Raw genomic sequence first — 16706 nt, forward strand, 5'->3', positions numbered from 1 at the left:
CAGAGGAGATAAACGGCAAAGAGACCTTCTTGGCCTTCTCTCCATCCGACGTAACGCAAACTCAACCCTAACCCGTTCCCATAGTTACCTAATCCATCTCATGATAGTCCGCTTAACAGGGCGTCCACTTGATTCGTAGAGGAAGCAGAAGACGGCATAAACACTGTAGCCCTATTCCTATTTATAATATGACAATGTATGAAGGATTTTTTTCTCCCTAAAGCCACACTCTGTCCAGGTAATAACTACCGTTTGGCTGGCAGCAGCTCTTCATACAAAGGACGCGTGGAGGTACAGGTCAATGGTACCTGGGGTACTGTGTGTGGTTTCGGCTATGGTACATCCTGGGCCAAAGTCGTCTGTCGGATGCACGGTTTTACGGAAGGATCTATAGATTACTTGGGGAGTTACTCAGACCCTCCCAACATGAGGTATCAGAACACCTTCATGTGCAAGGGAGACGAAGCTGTGCTGGACGAGTGCCCCCACACAGGCTGGAAGACTGCAGACAACTCCTACTCCTGCATGAGCTTTCCTGCTTCAGTCGTCTGTTATGGTGATGGTAAGCTGGGGCAGGAGTGTTTCTTACTATGCTCTTTAATGTCAGTTCCTCCCAGATCAAGGTGTCTATGCTTATCTTTTTGCTTATCTCTAAGAAATGCTTAACTAAGTTTTATTCCACAAGTTTTCGTCGAGCAAAATTATTTCATTTAGGTACCATTACACTGCATCTTCGTCTGGTTTGTGCGCATGCTCAGAGGGTAATACGCAGCTGCCACCCCACTGGCTATCCTGTACCTACTGTGGGCATGGGGATTTGTTTGTGCTAGGGCGTGCTCTAAAATCATAAGAAAAAATGACAGACCATAATAGGTGCACGACCTAGCCTTATGATATTTAGCACCATCAGTGGGGGTGGTGTGGGAATCTTCGTTTTACTTCGAGCGAGCAGCTAAGGTTGTATGACGGCAAGGCAGCCAGCCCTGTAAGGAGATGTCACATGCAGAGAAAGAATAGTGTACCCGAGACGAAAGCTGAGCCCAGTGTAGCCATAGCACCTTTACGGCAAGTGCTTTGAAAGGAAACAAACATGTGCGAGATAACTTTAAAGATTCGTGTTCTTTTTCATGAAAAGAATGAAACACTTGCGCCGAAAATGAAATTAGTCAAAGAATAAGTTTAAGACAACTAAAAAGTTATTTTAAAAATAAAACATGATAATCGAAAATGAACACGAAAACCCAGGTTTTTTCACGTTACTGTTTTAATTCAAATACGTGAGGTGGCATCAGAGCTGTGCAGTACCAACAGCCTTGTTCTCACACTTTGCAGTGCGCATCGGAACAGATGTTAGAAACGCTCGCCAGGGTTTGGTTCAGTTCTACAAAAACGGAACCTGGTACAACCTGTGTGACACGAGCTTCGATGACATCACAGCAAGGTGTTCTATGACACATTCATTTACATCACCTGATTTTATTCATGTTGATCAGCATTGTTCTTACCTGCCACAATGGCTAGCAGGCAATGACAATTGAACGTGACTGTCTATAAAAGAAGTTATATCCATTACACGGAATATTGTATCTGACTGGAAATAAGTTGACAAAGTTAATGTACTAACACAGCGTGGATTTTGTAGAAATGATATGCAGGCACATAAAGACATTTTGTGAATATCGCTAACATAGTGAGAAAAGGAAAAGTTAGCAGAAAAAAAAAAAGGAAAACAACAACAACAACAACAAAACTCTGACGTTTGTGCTAAATATTATTGGAATAATATGTAACAATTTCCACCTTTCAACACACAGGCGAGTCTGCCAAGACATGGGGTACGTTGGTGGTAGAGCTGTCTGCTGTTCAGCCTATAAAGCATCACCATACGATACACAATTGTACGAGACCAATCTGAACTACACTATGAGGTGCCAAGGAACAGAAAGCGACTCAACTGAATGCCTCAGACCAGGAGGCTGTTTGTCGGGAAACTTTGCATCAGTTGTTTGTTTCAACAGTACAGATGTCGTTGATGAAGGTGAGTTAAGGTCAGTAAAAGATGGGAAATTTCTTACGGCTGCCAGACTTGTCCTGGAAACCGACTGTCCAGTTTTGTTTTTATGGCCACGGAAGGTGTCCACCTCCATTCGTCGTCTTTGCGTTATTTTGTATTGCCACTTACTTATCTGTGTGTCTGCTCGTTCGTTGGTCGATCAGTTTGTCATTCTTCCCGACTGCTTGTCTGTCTATTCATTTGCAAGAAAAACCAAAAATGTGATCTTATTACCTTTCCGTAGAATTATTATTTGAATGTACTGGCCTACCATCTTTCTTTCTTTTGTCCCTGTTTGTTAGTTTGAGGTCCAGGATTTTCGCCTCTCTTCTTTGTTAGTCTGTCCGTGTGTCTGTAGATCTGTTTGCCTATCTGCCTGTTTGTTTACTATGTTTTGCGCTAGGGTACAGGTTCGACTTCCAGGACAACACAAAGACCAGAGGGCAGGTGGTCGTGACACACCTGGGCGTGGCGGGACGCATCTGCAACACCTTCTGGGACGACTTGGACGCACGCGTGCTGTGCAGGTCACGTGGTCATCATGACGGCGCCGCCTACCACTACTCCCAGTACAACAACTTATTCCTCCTGCCCAGCGAGCGGGGTCCCTACTGGATCAGTGACATCAACTGCACGGGGAGTGAGGCGTCGCTCGGGGATTGTCCCTTCAACGACCGGCTCCATCTGGGCAACTGCAGCATGGCGGACCTGGCCGGCGCTGTCTGCTTCAACGACACCGGTAAGCTTCTAGACTGTTCTCTTGTTATCAGCACACGCCGACTGTCATTCAATGACAGGAGTTAACACTGTTACCGGTCAATTTATGTTTGCTGTGGTCACTTTCCTGGGCCCCTTCACAACATATTTCTAATTTTAAATAAGTCTTTTTAGATCATCACTGTTATAGAAACACAATGCACAACCAAGTTTTAGAACTCTTTACAACTAAAATTGTTTGAATAAAACTGCACAGTCTTTGTACATATGCAAATTGCATGGAAGCAATTTTTGTAAAATGTTTCTAATTTCGTTTTTTAGAAGCGTGTCCTGTCACATAAGAACTTTTGTTCACTTGAAACTGTGTTCCGGAATGTCAGACGTTCCTCCTTTGAAGTGGTTTTATGATGCTTTGGACAAGCCCCAGCGGGACCCAACCCAGGTTATTAGAAAACTTCAACAGTGTTTTCGTGGTCAGGGCGACAGAGAACGACCTACCTCGAGCTCGGTCAAAAATGTCCTCCTTGAAGCCACGCTCTCACGTCTGGCTCTGACTTCCGTTCCAAGCGGCTTTTTAAGCCATCTTGCGCCTCAGCCACTATTACCTTTGTCCTTGTCTCTTTTTCCAAGCTCTTACCTGCCGAGCGATAAGGACTCGCTGCCTTTCGGAGCTCGCCTAACGCTCTTTACCTTTGGAACGACCTTTTTTCCCAGAGACAGCCCTGGGTTTCTCGAGTGTTGAAAGAGAAAGTCTGTTTTCCACATTTCTCCCTTCACAGACCTTCTCGCTAAAATCAGCCCCGGTGTATGCCAAAACGTCGGCGTCTGTGTGACTTTCAGCTTCGCCTGGCTTGCACTTCTTTTCAACCTCTCACTGACCATCCATATCCCGGCTATATTGTCACAATTTTCAGCTTGTACTTGGTAAGGGGTACAGGTACTTTTTTGTCTTCTGTCTTCTTCCTTTAAATAACATTACTAAATGTTCACGGTGGTGTGGTATTGGTAACTGTATTGACTGCCGATTTTCACCTCCCTTCCTTCTTTTGTTCGGGATTCGGCACAGTATACATTTCTAACCGAAGTAAAACGAAGTTTGTTTTTCAAATAAAATGTGTTTTATAATGGTTAGAAATGTACACTAGCCTGTACGCCCTCCTATCTATCCCGCCGAGAGGTGACGCAAAGATTATGACTGATGTTTACAGCGCAGACTGCATGCACCACGTGACCCACAGACCAGAGGCTCCACTCTGAGTTTCTCTGGTAGCGTCCTTGGCTACCGGTACGATCAGGCTATGTTGTCTGGGTAGAGTAAGATCAAGTAATTTCTAACCATACTAAAACTAATTTTACTTTCGGAAAATTTCCTTTCTTGATCATTTCGTTCATTTACTTGATTTAAAATTAAGCAGAAAAAGTTAAATAGTTAACATATTGTCGATGGGATTAAGTCTTTAGGACCTTGGTAGATCGGCGGTAAAAGTTTTCTGTACAATTTTACGGAAGGAATTATTGATTACTCGGCAGTTATCTAGACCCTATCAACAAGATCTTTCAGAACTCGCTCATGTGCAGTACAGTCGAAGCTGTTTGACCGCAAGTAGCGACCGCAAAATTCCGATCAAACATTTTGTTGTTTGTGAGCAGGGATACAGTATCGTCTTGTGAGCGGAGATCGTCTGGGTGCAGGTCGAGTGGAAATATCTGTGGGTGGACTCTGGGGTACCGTGTGCGACACCGACTGGGATGACGAGGACGCCCGCGTCCTGTGCCGCACCCTGAACTACACGGACGGGTACGCAGTGGGCGATGCTTACTACGGTCAAGGCGCTGGTCCCAACTGGCTGAGCAACGTCAGGTGTAAGGGGTCAGAGAGGTCACTAGCCGAGTGTCCACACTCAGGCTTCAATGATGAGGTTGTCGACCGCCGCTGGAACTATGGCTGTAGGGGTCATAGTAACGACGCTTCTGCTGTCTGCGTCGACAAGTGTGAGTCCGCGAGCTCGTGCCATCTCGTCACTGTTGTAGTGGACACCGATAATAGATATTTTCTGTTGTGTAAAAAATACAAATATTATGAAAGTACAAAATTGTGTCACACTGCAATGCACGTCTGTTTTTAATGCGATAGAGATAAATACAAAACAAATAAAAAAAGAGATACAATTGTTTAGTCTACTCCAGACTTGGTAGGTCAATAAATATCATTATAACCTTGTAGAGGTTAATGTTGACTATTTATTCTGTCTTAAACACGATTTTATTGGCTTTTCATATTTTTTTTTTTGCTGAAGCCTTTCTGCTTTGATTCCTTCTCTATAGACGCGCAGCTATTACGTTTCCTTTGTAATAAATGTTTATTCTTCCCTAGTGAAAATTGCTGGCTTCAACCCTTCAGTGGGGGCCGTCATGGTCTACCTGGGAGACGCCTGGACCCTGATCTGTGATGAAGACTTCGACACCAACAGCGCTGTCACTGCCTGCAGATCTCTCGGATTCCCGCACGGACTGCACGTGCGAGGGGGCGTCTTTGGCCGAGTGGACGCGCCGATCGGCATCACACACTTGCGGTGCACAGGCCGCGAACCGAGCATTCTGGACTGTACTTACAATGTCACCACCTCGTGCAGTTCAAGGTCATACGCCTCCGTCGTCTGTAGCCGCGAACCTTTCATTGAGACAAGCAAGTCGAGTTCGATGCTGTTCTTTGCAGCATCCCTTTCTTTGCCTCTATTTCATATTTGGTTCTGGTAATTAAAAAAGAGTTAATTATTTTAAAAGGCGTTATAAATAGTACCAGCGTAATACCCTTCACTTTTTATTGTGTGGGAATGACCTAAGATATATCTCAGCCTTTATGTCTAGGTGCTAAAGTGCGGGTTATGGAGGACACCGTGGGTGAACCCTACCATGGTCTTATCGACGTGCAGGTGGAGGGAGTGTGGGGCGCTGTGTGTGCCGCAGGCTTTGGGGTCACCGAGGCCACGGTGGTCTGCAAGGAGCTGGGCTTTGCCGGCGGAGTGCCCTATACTGCGCACTTTTCTGACAGAAACAGAAAGGTGAAAATATAGCACATTGCACGCCAACAACTGCATTTAAAGTATAAATATTGTTTAAGCGTTTTTTAAATGTTCTTTGTTTTGTGTATGTACAGCGACACATAGCACATAGCAGATTAATAACAGCACAAAATCAGAGTTGCATTGCGGCCATTGACCAGACATGCAATAAAAAGGAGAATGCTGTTTTAGTTATGATCATAGCTGAATAAAGACTCACCAAGTATTTTTTGAATATGTAATAGATTTTTGATATATTTGTCTCGTAATGTCTGCTCTTTTTAAAAAAGAAGCCCAATCGAATTCCAAGAGAATGAAAACCGGTAGGCATCTAAGCGTTAGGCTGAAGCAGACGATACTTTTTTCGTACGTTTTAACATATTTATGTAACACATACTAACTACTATAATTTTATTTTTACTGATTGTTATACGTCGATACCGTTACTGATACATTTGAGCTGAGTTGAAGTGTTAAAATAAGCCATAAACAGTTATTAATATTATAGATAGCAAAATTTGTAGAGCTATGTCACTGTTTTAAAGGTTGAAAAACATTTTAATCTGCGTAAAACTCAGATCCAGGCAAGAATCAAGTGAATTAACGAGGAGACGTTCAATCTGTAGTGAGGTCCAAGCAAATGATAACTAAATTCGACTGCTATTTGTTAACATTTTACAATAGCTCTTATTATTAATTGTAACAACTGCTTAGATTTCTCCTCTTAATTAAAAAGGGGGACGGGAACTGTATTTCTCGCACAAACATTTGGAATAGTCACTTATTATTTAATTGGAATGTGGTGTTTGTTGGTACCTACTTATACATGTCAACACCGCTTTACCATCATAGGGGAAGAGAGCGTTTATGATCCGAAGTGTAAGCAACTGTCACAGTTACTTGGCTTATACGTGGGTGGTCCGGTGGGTGGTGCAAAGGGTAGCGTCTGTCACCAACAGTGAGGATCGGCTGTCCTATGTTCAGATCTTGTCTACAACATGCTTTTCTTTCTTGTCATGTAGTTGCTGTCAGCCTTAGTTGCCGACGACGTAAAGACACCAGTTTCACCATAACTCTTCTTGTTTCAATGCTTTGTCACTATGTTCATGGTGCTTCTGTGCTGATGCCACAACAGCCATTAGGAACATGTACAGCTGTGCATATTCTCACACGTTTCAGTACCGCTGTCACTACACACACACATGTATATACTTTCATACCGCTGTGACTTCATTTTCTTCACGTTGATGTGGTTCTGTCGTTGTCACCTTACGTACCTGTCCCTAGACTCACAATGTGTTTCTGTAGCCTGTCACTAGACACAGTGTTTCTGTACCACAGCCCATCCTGATGTCGGACGTGAAGTGTCGCGGTGACGAGAACATCTCTGATCAACTGTCAGCACACAACGACCTCCACAACCTCCTGGTGCGACTTCTACGCCCCTCGCGCCGGCGTCCTGTGCTACAACGACACCAGTGAGTCTGTCGACATTGTTTGTCTGAGGTGCTACAACTGACCTGAAGTCGCCCTGTGATAGTTTATTCTATGAGAGAGCCTCTCTTTGATATCCTTGACGACTTTACGGAATACATTCGCTCTGTAATTCACCCTTGTGAAATTGAATTTCACGAGAAATCACTGTTGTTGATGTTGATGTTGTTGTTGTCGTCGTCGTCGTCGTCCCTATTTGATCAAATCCTTTCATGTGGACATACATTTTTACTGCCAAACAATTTAAAAGCAGTCTTTGTCGACTCTTGCAGGCGGCATTTCTTATCGCCTGGTCGGAGACACTGACCCCAGTCGAGGACGAGTAGAGATGCGGTATGACGGAGTGTGGGGCTTAGTCTGTGTACAGGATTTCGTATCTCGGGCAGGTGGACCAGCCTGCAGAAGTCTCGGATACAGGGGAGGTTTTGGTCGTGTCACAATACAGGTCAGCCTACTCTTCCTTCCTGTTGCCATTTAATCTTTTACACAGCGTTTAATAAAAGTTTACTATCAATGATACAGCCCACTGTCTTTAAATCGGCAATGATTTCAATTCTGTATCGCCTCCCCAGGTTGGATGAAAAGTTATATTTATCTAGGTCTATAGACCTGTGGTAACAGTTTATAAATATTCGTATGCATGTAAGTCCTATTTTCTGTTTCCTACATGTTAACAGATCCGCCAGTGCTTTTGCTTTGCACATACAAAGATTCCATATCCACTCAAGGCTCTCGTCTTCACAGCAGGTTTGTCTTTAATGTGATCTCATTACAGGTTTGAAGATCCTTCCGATGACAAGTTCTGGTTCAACCAACTGAATTGCCAAGGTAATGAGAGCTCCCTAACTTTGTGCACATCCACTGGATTCAACAATAGTGAATCAACAATACTACTACATCAACAATACCGCTACAAGATGTGGTGTAACAGCTACCTCACTTTACACGTCAGTGTTTCTCTAAGGACACCGGTGAGGGAAACATGCTACGATCTGTGTATTTACATTGTAGCACATTTCGCATTGGTTACTGATTTTTGTATGTATCCTTCTTCCTACTAATAAACAAATTACTTTTTTAAACACTACTGCAGTTCATCATTTATATTCTTATTTCTAAAGAACATTACATTTTTTGCAATATCACATATATTCTCTTTCCTTCTAGTGTTGCATTTGAAACTAATTCAGGCTAGAGTCATTGTTATTCTATTTTTATTGTTTGCGTTTAGAAGCCTGCTTTGTTATTTGAACATCACTTACTAATATCTTTACTACTACGCATTTGTTTCTTACTGTTTGTGTTACTATTAGTCTGCTTAATTTTGTCAAATCTTGTTGACCTCAGTATTCTTTCGTGTTAGCGAGTTCGCGGCATGTTATTTTTCAATGGCTGTCATGTAAACAGTAATCGTTTATGTATGAATTTTTTGTCTAGTTTTCTGTCATATTCTGTCATATTAATGTTTGTTTCCTACGTGCAAAATAAGTTCAGTGGAAGAACCGATAGTAACCGTTCGACTTCTCTTCAGTTATCACAAACCTACGTCTAGCTGGCAGCACCACTAACAGCTCTGGACGTGTGGAGGTTTTTCTCCAGGGACCTGACCAGTGGGGTACCGTCTGCGACAACAACTGGGATGATTTCGATGCGACTGTCGTCTGTAACCAGCTCGGCTACGCTACTGGAAAGGCAGTCAAAAAGCGCCGCGTGAGTCACGTGACTTTTTGGTCTTTTTAGCGCATCTGTAATTAAGCCGCACTGACTAATTTTTTTAAATCTGTTTTTTTCAAGTAAGCGGCACTGGTTTTTAAGCCGCAAATTATACAACTTGAAAGCTGCATCGTAGGAATTTTGTCTCATTTTCGCAATGATGAGGATGTGTATTTCAGCAACTGATTTGAATGCTTTAATTGTATGTGGCTTTGATTTTAAAATGTAGAATTCTTGCAGCGTGAACAGTTAACACTTTAACATGAAGCTCATCGAATAATTAATCGGAATCTGAAAAATCCGCAAACAAGCCGCTCTGTTTAAAGCTGTAGAAAAAAAGTCCTGACACAAAATTCACGGTAAAGTCCCCGAGTATGTGTGGTTTAACGAATGCTTTTAATCTGAAAGTATCTACTATAGTTTAAAATTTTGTACATGGCAACATGCCGTGTGATATTAAAATATCTTAGAAATGCATGAAATTTTCGGTTTGAGAGTATCATATGTGCACAAAGAATTCAACAACAACAACAATAATAATAAGAAGAAGAAGAACGCACTTCCCTGCTGGCAACACCTCGCCAGCGGACCCGGTTTTCGGCAGCACCCATTCATTTTGGCCCATGTTGTTCCATCTTTTGACTCGCTTTCTATCGTTCTTTTTTCTTCTGTTTTGGCAAGTTCCTGTCACGTGGCTGCCCAATGTTAGCTAGTTTGCATAGCGTTTATCCTTCTTTTATATATAAGCTTTTCTTGCCCTGCCTGACATACCTCCTTACTTGACGGTTGTTTTCTCAATATTCGGCTCTGAAACTTTCTTTCTATTGCTGATCTTGACACTAGTTAAGCTTCTGTTTCAGTCAGTTTCTTGATTCAAGTTTTACCCAGGTCTCTGGAGTCGATTGTATCTTGTGTTTTCTTTCCCTCTTCCCTAGAACATCTGTACAGGTTGTCTTCAAAATGCTCTTTAGTGTTGACCAGTGTCCAGGCCTGACGAGAGGGGGGGACAGGGGGGTCTGGTGTACCCGGGCCCGCGGCTGTCAAGGGGGCCCGGCCTTGGTCAGTGGGGTTTTTTTTTCTTCTTTCGAATTGTAAACATACATTATATACTGGGAAAATAATTTACGATTACAAGTACAAGGGGCCCGGAGAGGTCGTCTGTCCCGAGGCCCGGGCTGGCTCTCGGCGGCCCTGCCAGTGTCCATCCCTTTATTCCTCTATCAGTCTGTAAGGGTCTTGTACTTCTGCTTGAAAGTTTCCATTGTCTCCTTGTTCCTGAGGTACTGAGTATTGAGCGTGTGGTGGGGTCTGCCAGCTTGATCTTGAAGACTGCCACTAGGAGCTGGTGGTCTGAAGCAACACTTGCACCTCTTCAAGTTCAGACTTCTCTACTTTCAAGCAAACGTCTTATGATCGATCTGGTTTTCTGTCTGGCTGTCAGGGGAAGTCCAAGTTCTCTTATGTATAATTGTGTTGGAACACAGTTCCACCTATGACGTGGTCAGTAAAAGCGCAGAAGTCTGTGAAGAGCTCCCCGTTTTCCTTGCTGGTGTCGATGCCAAGTCTGCCAATGATGAACTCCCTGGGGGTTTGTCATCTACCACCTTGACATTTAGGTCTCTAATAATGATTTTCAGATCTTTTCTAGGTGTGGTCAAGCAGAAACTGCAAGGAGCTGTAGAATTCTTTTTTCCTCATCATCTGCTGCATTTGTTAGTGCAAAGCATTGTTTTATGGTGATTTAATATCCCTTTCCGTGAAATCTTGCTGACATGAGTCGTAGTGAGACTGATTACCAAGCCTACACGCTTTGTTGCATTTGTTGACATCAGCAATGCTACTCTCTTGTATGGTGGTCGTCAAGGTCTCTGTGGCTGGAGTCAAGTCTTTCTTGATGTTAGTCTGGTCTGGCCACTTCCATTCCTTCTGGTTTCGTATAACCCGAGAACCCTGAACGTGTAAACTTAGGAGAAAGTGTGTGTATGTGCGTGCGCGTGCTTGTGTATTTGTGGGTGTGTGTGTGTTTAGTATTGGTAACTTAGACTTGACGGATCACGTGATTAGTAGTCCATTAGAAATACTAGCACTTACTACAACCTGTTGCTACAGGTTCGGTGAGGGTCAGGGCAGGATCTGGGTAGACAACGTGGGCTGCATGGGGACGGAGAGGCGGCTACAGGACTGTGCTCTTTGGGTTACGGCAACAACTACTGTCGCCATTCCAACGATGCCGGCGTCATCTGCTCCGGTGAGTGATACGGTGTGAGGGAGACTAGATTATAAGGTGACGCGTACATACCAATGAAGACTGAAGGTAACGTCAGACGTACAGAAATACAAGTTGCCGACTTTTCGCAAATTCCATTCTTATCCTCTCCTAACAAAATGTCTAGAAACGAGAAAGGAAAATAACTAACATCTCACTTTCTATAAAGAACCAACAATCGACTTCTGAGTCTTCTTGTGTCTTTGCAGGGGTTTATATTCCTGCAACTAGTGTGACGTACACTGTGACCAGCATTGTGACGGACACTACAGTCGGCCGGGAGTCGCCAGAGACTTCCTCAGTCCACGACTCCACACAGTCACAGCTGACACCAACACACTCAGGCTCCTACACAGCGGCTATTGTCGTGCCCGTCCTTATTGTCGTCATCGTCATAGCTATCGCCGTTGCCGTCATTATCTATCGCAGACGGGTTAGAAAGAATGTAGAGCGGCTAGTCCCAGAAAGAAGTGTAAACCGAGGCACTGACCTCTCTGAGAATATTGTTTGCAATGACCCTGGCTTCAACAATCCACTTTACGACAATACTGTTTCCCCCGATAAATCCACAGAAGATGATGTATAATACCAGAAAGCGGGACAAAGATGTGATTACATCCAGCGACGCCTTGAGCGTGGACGAGTGACACCACAGAAGTTGGTTTCCTTCCACTCCTTACCAACGTTCGCCACGTCTTGCTGACTGAAGGCCTACAGGAAATAAACGTTCGTTTTAACAAGACGATGCTCCATTTAAACATTTTGCAGAGCAAAGACATGTGCCGTCTTAAATGTTTAGGTCTTTAATGAAGCTATTGTTAAGCAGATTAGGGTTTCCTTTAGAATATTTCTTATTAACAGACTAGGTTTTACTGAGTGGATTTCTCAGTGACAATTTACTGGAAAATGCTGACTTCAATCAGTGCAGTTGCTTCAAAGCTCTTCTCGCTTTGTGGATACATACACATGCGAAAGCTCTTCATGAAGCTTACTATTGTCTGCTGTCTTTTATACTGTAGCACTTCTTCATTCTCTTCATTGGCTACCAATCAAAGTTAGAATAGACTACAGGCTGTCAACTTTATGCTATGAATTCTTTAAACGATCCTCCTCTCAGATTCTGTTCAAGAAGAGATCTATGCCCAGAAAATGAAATAGCTGATTTTGGAATACAGCCCTACAGATTTAAACTTTATTTAGAAGTTTTGACTGAAGTTTAAAATACTGAAAGGTCCAAATTGAATTCATTCGACAGGCTGCTAAGTAAATCTTATCCATAACAAAATTTAATAGGCAACAATCCCGTTCACTGCAGTCTAAGTTGTGTTACGATTGTTTGTCGGTTACTAAGAGGGCACATTTGATTAAATTTTTCCATGTTTTATTCTTAATAAAATATAAACACATTTTTGTTTAAGATAAACTCCAGTAATTATGTTATTTGATAGATTGTTAATTTCCAGCATTTCATTTTTGTTTTAGTTACAACTAACTGCTGATAATGACCTTTTTACCATTAAAATATAGCATTATAAAATCTGATACATAATTATTGATGAAAATAACTTCTTTCTTATCACTTAGCTGCATGCAAACTTTACTATCTAATTACTGATACCCATACATGTTCCTCATATGTTTGTCACCCTCAGTTCTTTCTTAGCTCTTTCGAGCACGCACATCGATGGTGCCCTCACTCTCAGCTGTTTTTAGCATTTTGTTGGATAAGGATACGACTGATGATGTGTTTGTCACTGCGTCACGATGTTACTTGTAGACCAGACCGGTAATCAAAGTCTTGATGTTGCATGTCTGGTACTTGATTTTTATTTAACGGTTTTACAGCTCGTGATTGTATAGTTGGCATTGCTTTAAGAAGATTGAACTGGAGTGTTTTATATGAGTACACATGTTGCACCTCCTACATATGTCAATATATTGTTATCTCACTCGCCCCTATCATAAATGACTTCTGGAGAAACCAGCGTAAATGACTCACCACCTGTAACAAAAAGTGAATGAAAAATTAACCTAACTATTTTACATAAATGCATTTCGGATGGAAATGCTTAACGGGCTGTTGTGTACTGACTAGGCTTTGTATTTGCATTCTCTCGGTATCTCTTTTTCTGGGAATGGCACAGACTTAAAAATACAGAGTTAACCATGTGCAGCTAAAGAGGAAAGTACCTCATCCTGTGTGACCTGTAACCACTACCGAGAAACATTGTTAGACTAAACCCTCATCACAAGGCCGGTTTTCTTTCTGATAAGTTCTTGTACGACCTGGAAACGATCTTACAAGTATTTGCTTTACAAGGTCCGGTGGAGCAAAACACATTCCTGCCAATATGACGAACAAAATAAGAGATTTCGTAGAAGCGAAGCGACAAAATGTGATGGACCCATTCTCCTTTTCTTCCAGAGGAGGTGGAGCGGACGTGACACCGTGAATAGAAGGAGACAATCTACCTATAGCCCACCTGAACCCGTGCTATTCTGTATTTATCTGTATGTTGGGTGGATTATTTGTCCACTTAATCAATCTGCTCCTTGTGTCTAGCTTCCATTTTACCTTTATTCGTCTGCCTACTTAAAAAATAACCATTCTCTTACGTTTAGCTGTTCTTTCTCCATCTTCCTCTCTCTATCTTCACTGAAGAAAGAAAGAACAAAGAAAAGTCGTCCCCTGACCTTTGTTAGGTCGTTGGGAAGAGAGGTCTCAGAGACATCACGATTCTTGGGGCCAGCTTTATTTGACATTTTGTCTTTCAATTCATTTTTCCAGATGTAGCACTCTTGTTTACTTTAAGGTTTTCTGGTGGGGTTTTTTTTTTTTTTGTCCTTTTTTGATGCTAATGTCCATTATATCGCTTTTCTTTGCGTAGTGTAGTTTTGGTTTTGTTTGTTTGTTGTTTTTTTTTTTCTCGAAAAGGATCTGGTGCACACAAAGTACAGTCACAAAAGAGCTGTGTACCCGGAGGTAATCTTTGGCACGTAAATAAAAAATTTATATGACACTGGAGAACCTCCGGTTCGGTACAAAGTCGACGGGTCCTCAGCTCTTTTGAGTCGAGGTACGTCTAGAGTAAAATAAAAACTGGTTTCTCTGTGGAAAAGGTTTTTAAAAGAATTATAAAAAGAATTAGACGTGCATATACCGCAAAGAAAAAAAATGTCTTTGTTTATTATTTCTATATCGTTATTATTGCATTACATGCAGCACCTACACATGACACGTTTAGGAGCTCAATATTATTGTGCATCAGGAATATATTGGCTTACGATCTTCTTTTATGGTACTGTCTTGATAACTTTTTTCCCTGTTGCTATATCGAACCTGTTTTCCAGCCCTACCTTGCATGTAACTAACGAGCTAAATTGTTAATAAAAATAACTGTTGTTGGGGTGTTGACGTCCATTCTAATGTCGGGGCCCTGCAGATAGTTTTTGTGGATCAAGGATGCATCACAACCCGGAGGGCACGACAATGCTCTTCTTTCTCTCGGTAGTTCTGCATGATGGCTTTTCTTCAGGTTAAAAGTAAGTTTGTGTGCACACTTAAAAATATAAATTTGTAAAATGTATTTCCCCGTGTGGATGAAACCTCATTTCGTTGTAAACGAAACGGAGCTTTGTCAGCGGGAACCTTGTGCTCCTGGCAGGTGTAACCAAGCCAAACAGGTCTGGCAGGGGAGAGGCCAGTTTGCAATGTTGCACCCTGACCTCCAGGTTAGGGGTTTTGCTTTGGGATAACAACCCACTAATTAAAAAAATAACCGCAACAGTACAAGATCAGGGACCTGGTCGGGAAGACTCCTGTCTAGAAGAGACCTCGGAACCACATGGGCCTGAAGGGGGCTGCCCTAAACCGGTCCGCTAGCGAGGTGATGTTGCGGCCCTATGCTCCTCGAAGAGTAACACGGAATAAACTAAAACTAAACTAAACCGTACACCTATCTGCCCCTGTCTCCAGCCTCCGCTAATGTTCCGTGAAAAAGTGTCATTTACCACAGTGTTGACTACCTCCTTATCTTCGTAACAAAACCGCCCATATTACTGTAAATATATTTATCAGCGTGGCCATACACTAATAACTGTATAATGAGGGGTTTCCCTTTCAAAACAGAAAACTGAAGGTTTGTGGTGTGCATGAGATTTACAAATGCGACAACTACCGCACGCATAACTCCTCGGTATACAAAAAGTAAGTTCGTTTTACTGAGCCAGCCAGGACAAGACGACGACATCGTGTTTTTTCAGTCATTTTAGTTCACGACAAGTTAACCTGAGAAAAAGATGTCAGCAGTTCAATCCTGTTGAAAGCACTTTGTATGACTCAGCCACACGGCGGAGGACAAACAGTCTGCACGGTAGGCGTGGAGGATAGAGAGGGGGAGGGGAGAAGAACGAGAATGGAGGTAGTGGTAGATGACTCTTTCTCTCGGCGTAAATATGTTTGTAAAGAATGCTGATGTTCTTGTAGAGATTAGTTCTCTGCAGATTTCACAAACCCTTTACACCTGAGCGAAAAATCTGTGCAATAGAGCAGATGGTAGTTCTTACACTGAGAAATAATGATATATATATATAAGTGATAACAATCAAGATGGCTATGAGCAATGTCCAACCATATCATATCATCAGCTTACACTGGGATCGAGTTGACGCCATCCGGAGACGAAAGAGTCCCGTGTGGTTTCTCTTATTACACACAAGACCCTATAAAACATTCAACGTTTTCCACATGAACAGACACGAAAATAGACGGGATTCGGTGCAAGCCTGGTCTTGACACTGAGTCTCGCACACAGAGAAATGTCAAGACCATGTTTACTGAACAATATCCCGGATACGCCTGCGTCGCCCAATGCAAATGAGTTTTTACATGTGACACTAGATTAAAAAGGAAAGAAGAGGAACAGAACATTAAAAAAGGGGGTGTCATCGACTTTAGTAGCTTTACCGAGTCTAAGAGAAGATGTTCATCTCCAACATCAGGATTTATAAACCCAGGATTTGAAGAGAACGCAAGTACAATTTTAGAAGATTCAGATAGGAAGGAAAGAAGTTATGAAGAGGCTACTAAGTGTGTTTGTATGTGTGGTGGCGATGTTGCTTCTAACAGTCTGGGCAAACAGGACAGGTCTCTATTGGGCGTGAGTGTCACTCAGTTTTCACTCGAACGATTTGATCTCTCTTTTCCTCTTTTGTCCTTATCCTTGTTATGTTTAAATGTTTTTTTCATATGTATTTGACTTCTTTTCTACTTTTCGACAAACATAAACAAACCGAACGTTTTTACTGAAAAGAACAAAAAAAAAAAATGTAAATAATGTATATACCTCCAATCTTTGCCACAAAACCATTGGTGATATTCACATGCACCTCTTCCGAACTT

The 16706-nt window shown here is 42.4% G+C and overlaps 2 protein-coding genes across 3 annotated transcripts in view; both read left to right on the top strand.

The window, feature by feature from the left end:
• LOC112577135 (deleted in malignant brain tumors 1 protein-like) overlaps positions 1-7765 on the top strand; it is a 63479-nt gene extending 55714 nt beyond the window's left edge. The window contains exons 18-26 of the mRNA XM_025260110.1: positions 239-562; positions 1333-1441; positions 1815-2038; positions 2457-2792; positions 4421-4762; positions 5145-5456; positions 5639-5832; positions 7174-7310; positions 7599-7765. Of these exons, the coding sequence (XP_025115895.1) occupies positions 239-562; positions 1333-1441; positions 1815-2038; positions 2457-2792; positions 4421-4762; positions 5145-5456; positions 5639-5832; positions 7174-7310; positions 7599-7632 (2012 nt within the window). The 3' untranslated portion in view covers positions 7633-7765. The remainder of the gene's footprint in view (positions 1-238; positions 563-1332; positions 1442-1814; positions 2039-2456; positions 2793-4420; positions 4763-5144; positions 5457-5638; positions 5833-7173; positions 7311-7598) is intronic.
• An 8344-nt stretch (positions 7766-16109) lies between these two features.
• The window catches only part of LOC112577145 (deleted in malignant brain tumors 1 protein-like), a 128262-nt gene continuing 127665 nt past the window's right edge, over positions 16110-16706 (top strand). Inside the window, exon 1 of one of the 2 annotated variants that reach the window (XM_025260121.1) lies at positions 16110-16464. The gene's annotated coding sequence lies outside the window, so the exon portion shown is untranslated. The remainder of the gene's footprint in view (positions 16465-16706) is intronic. The other variant, XM_025260130.1, reaches the window with a different exon arrangement.

Source organism: Pomacea canaliculata, linkage group LG1 (assembly GCF_003073045.1).
Source record: "Pomacea canaliculata isolate SZHN2017 linkage group LG1, ASM307304v1, whole genome shotgun sequence".
Lineage (NCBI taxonomy): Eukaryota > Metazoa > Mollusca > Gastropoda > Architaenioglossa > Ampullariidae > Pomacea > Pomacea canaliculata.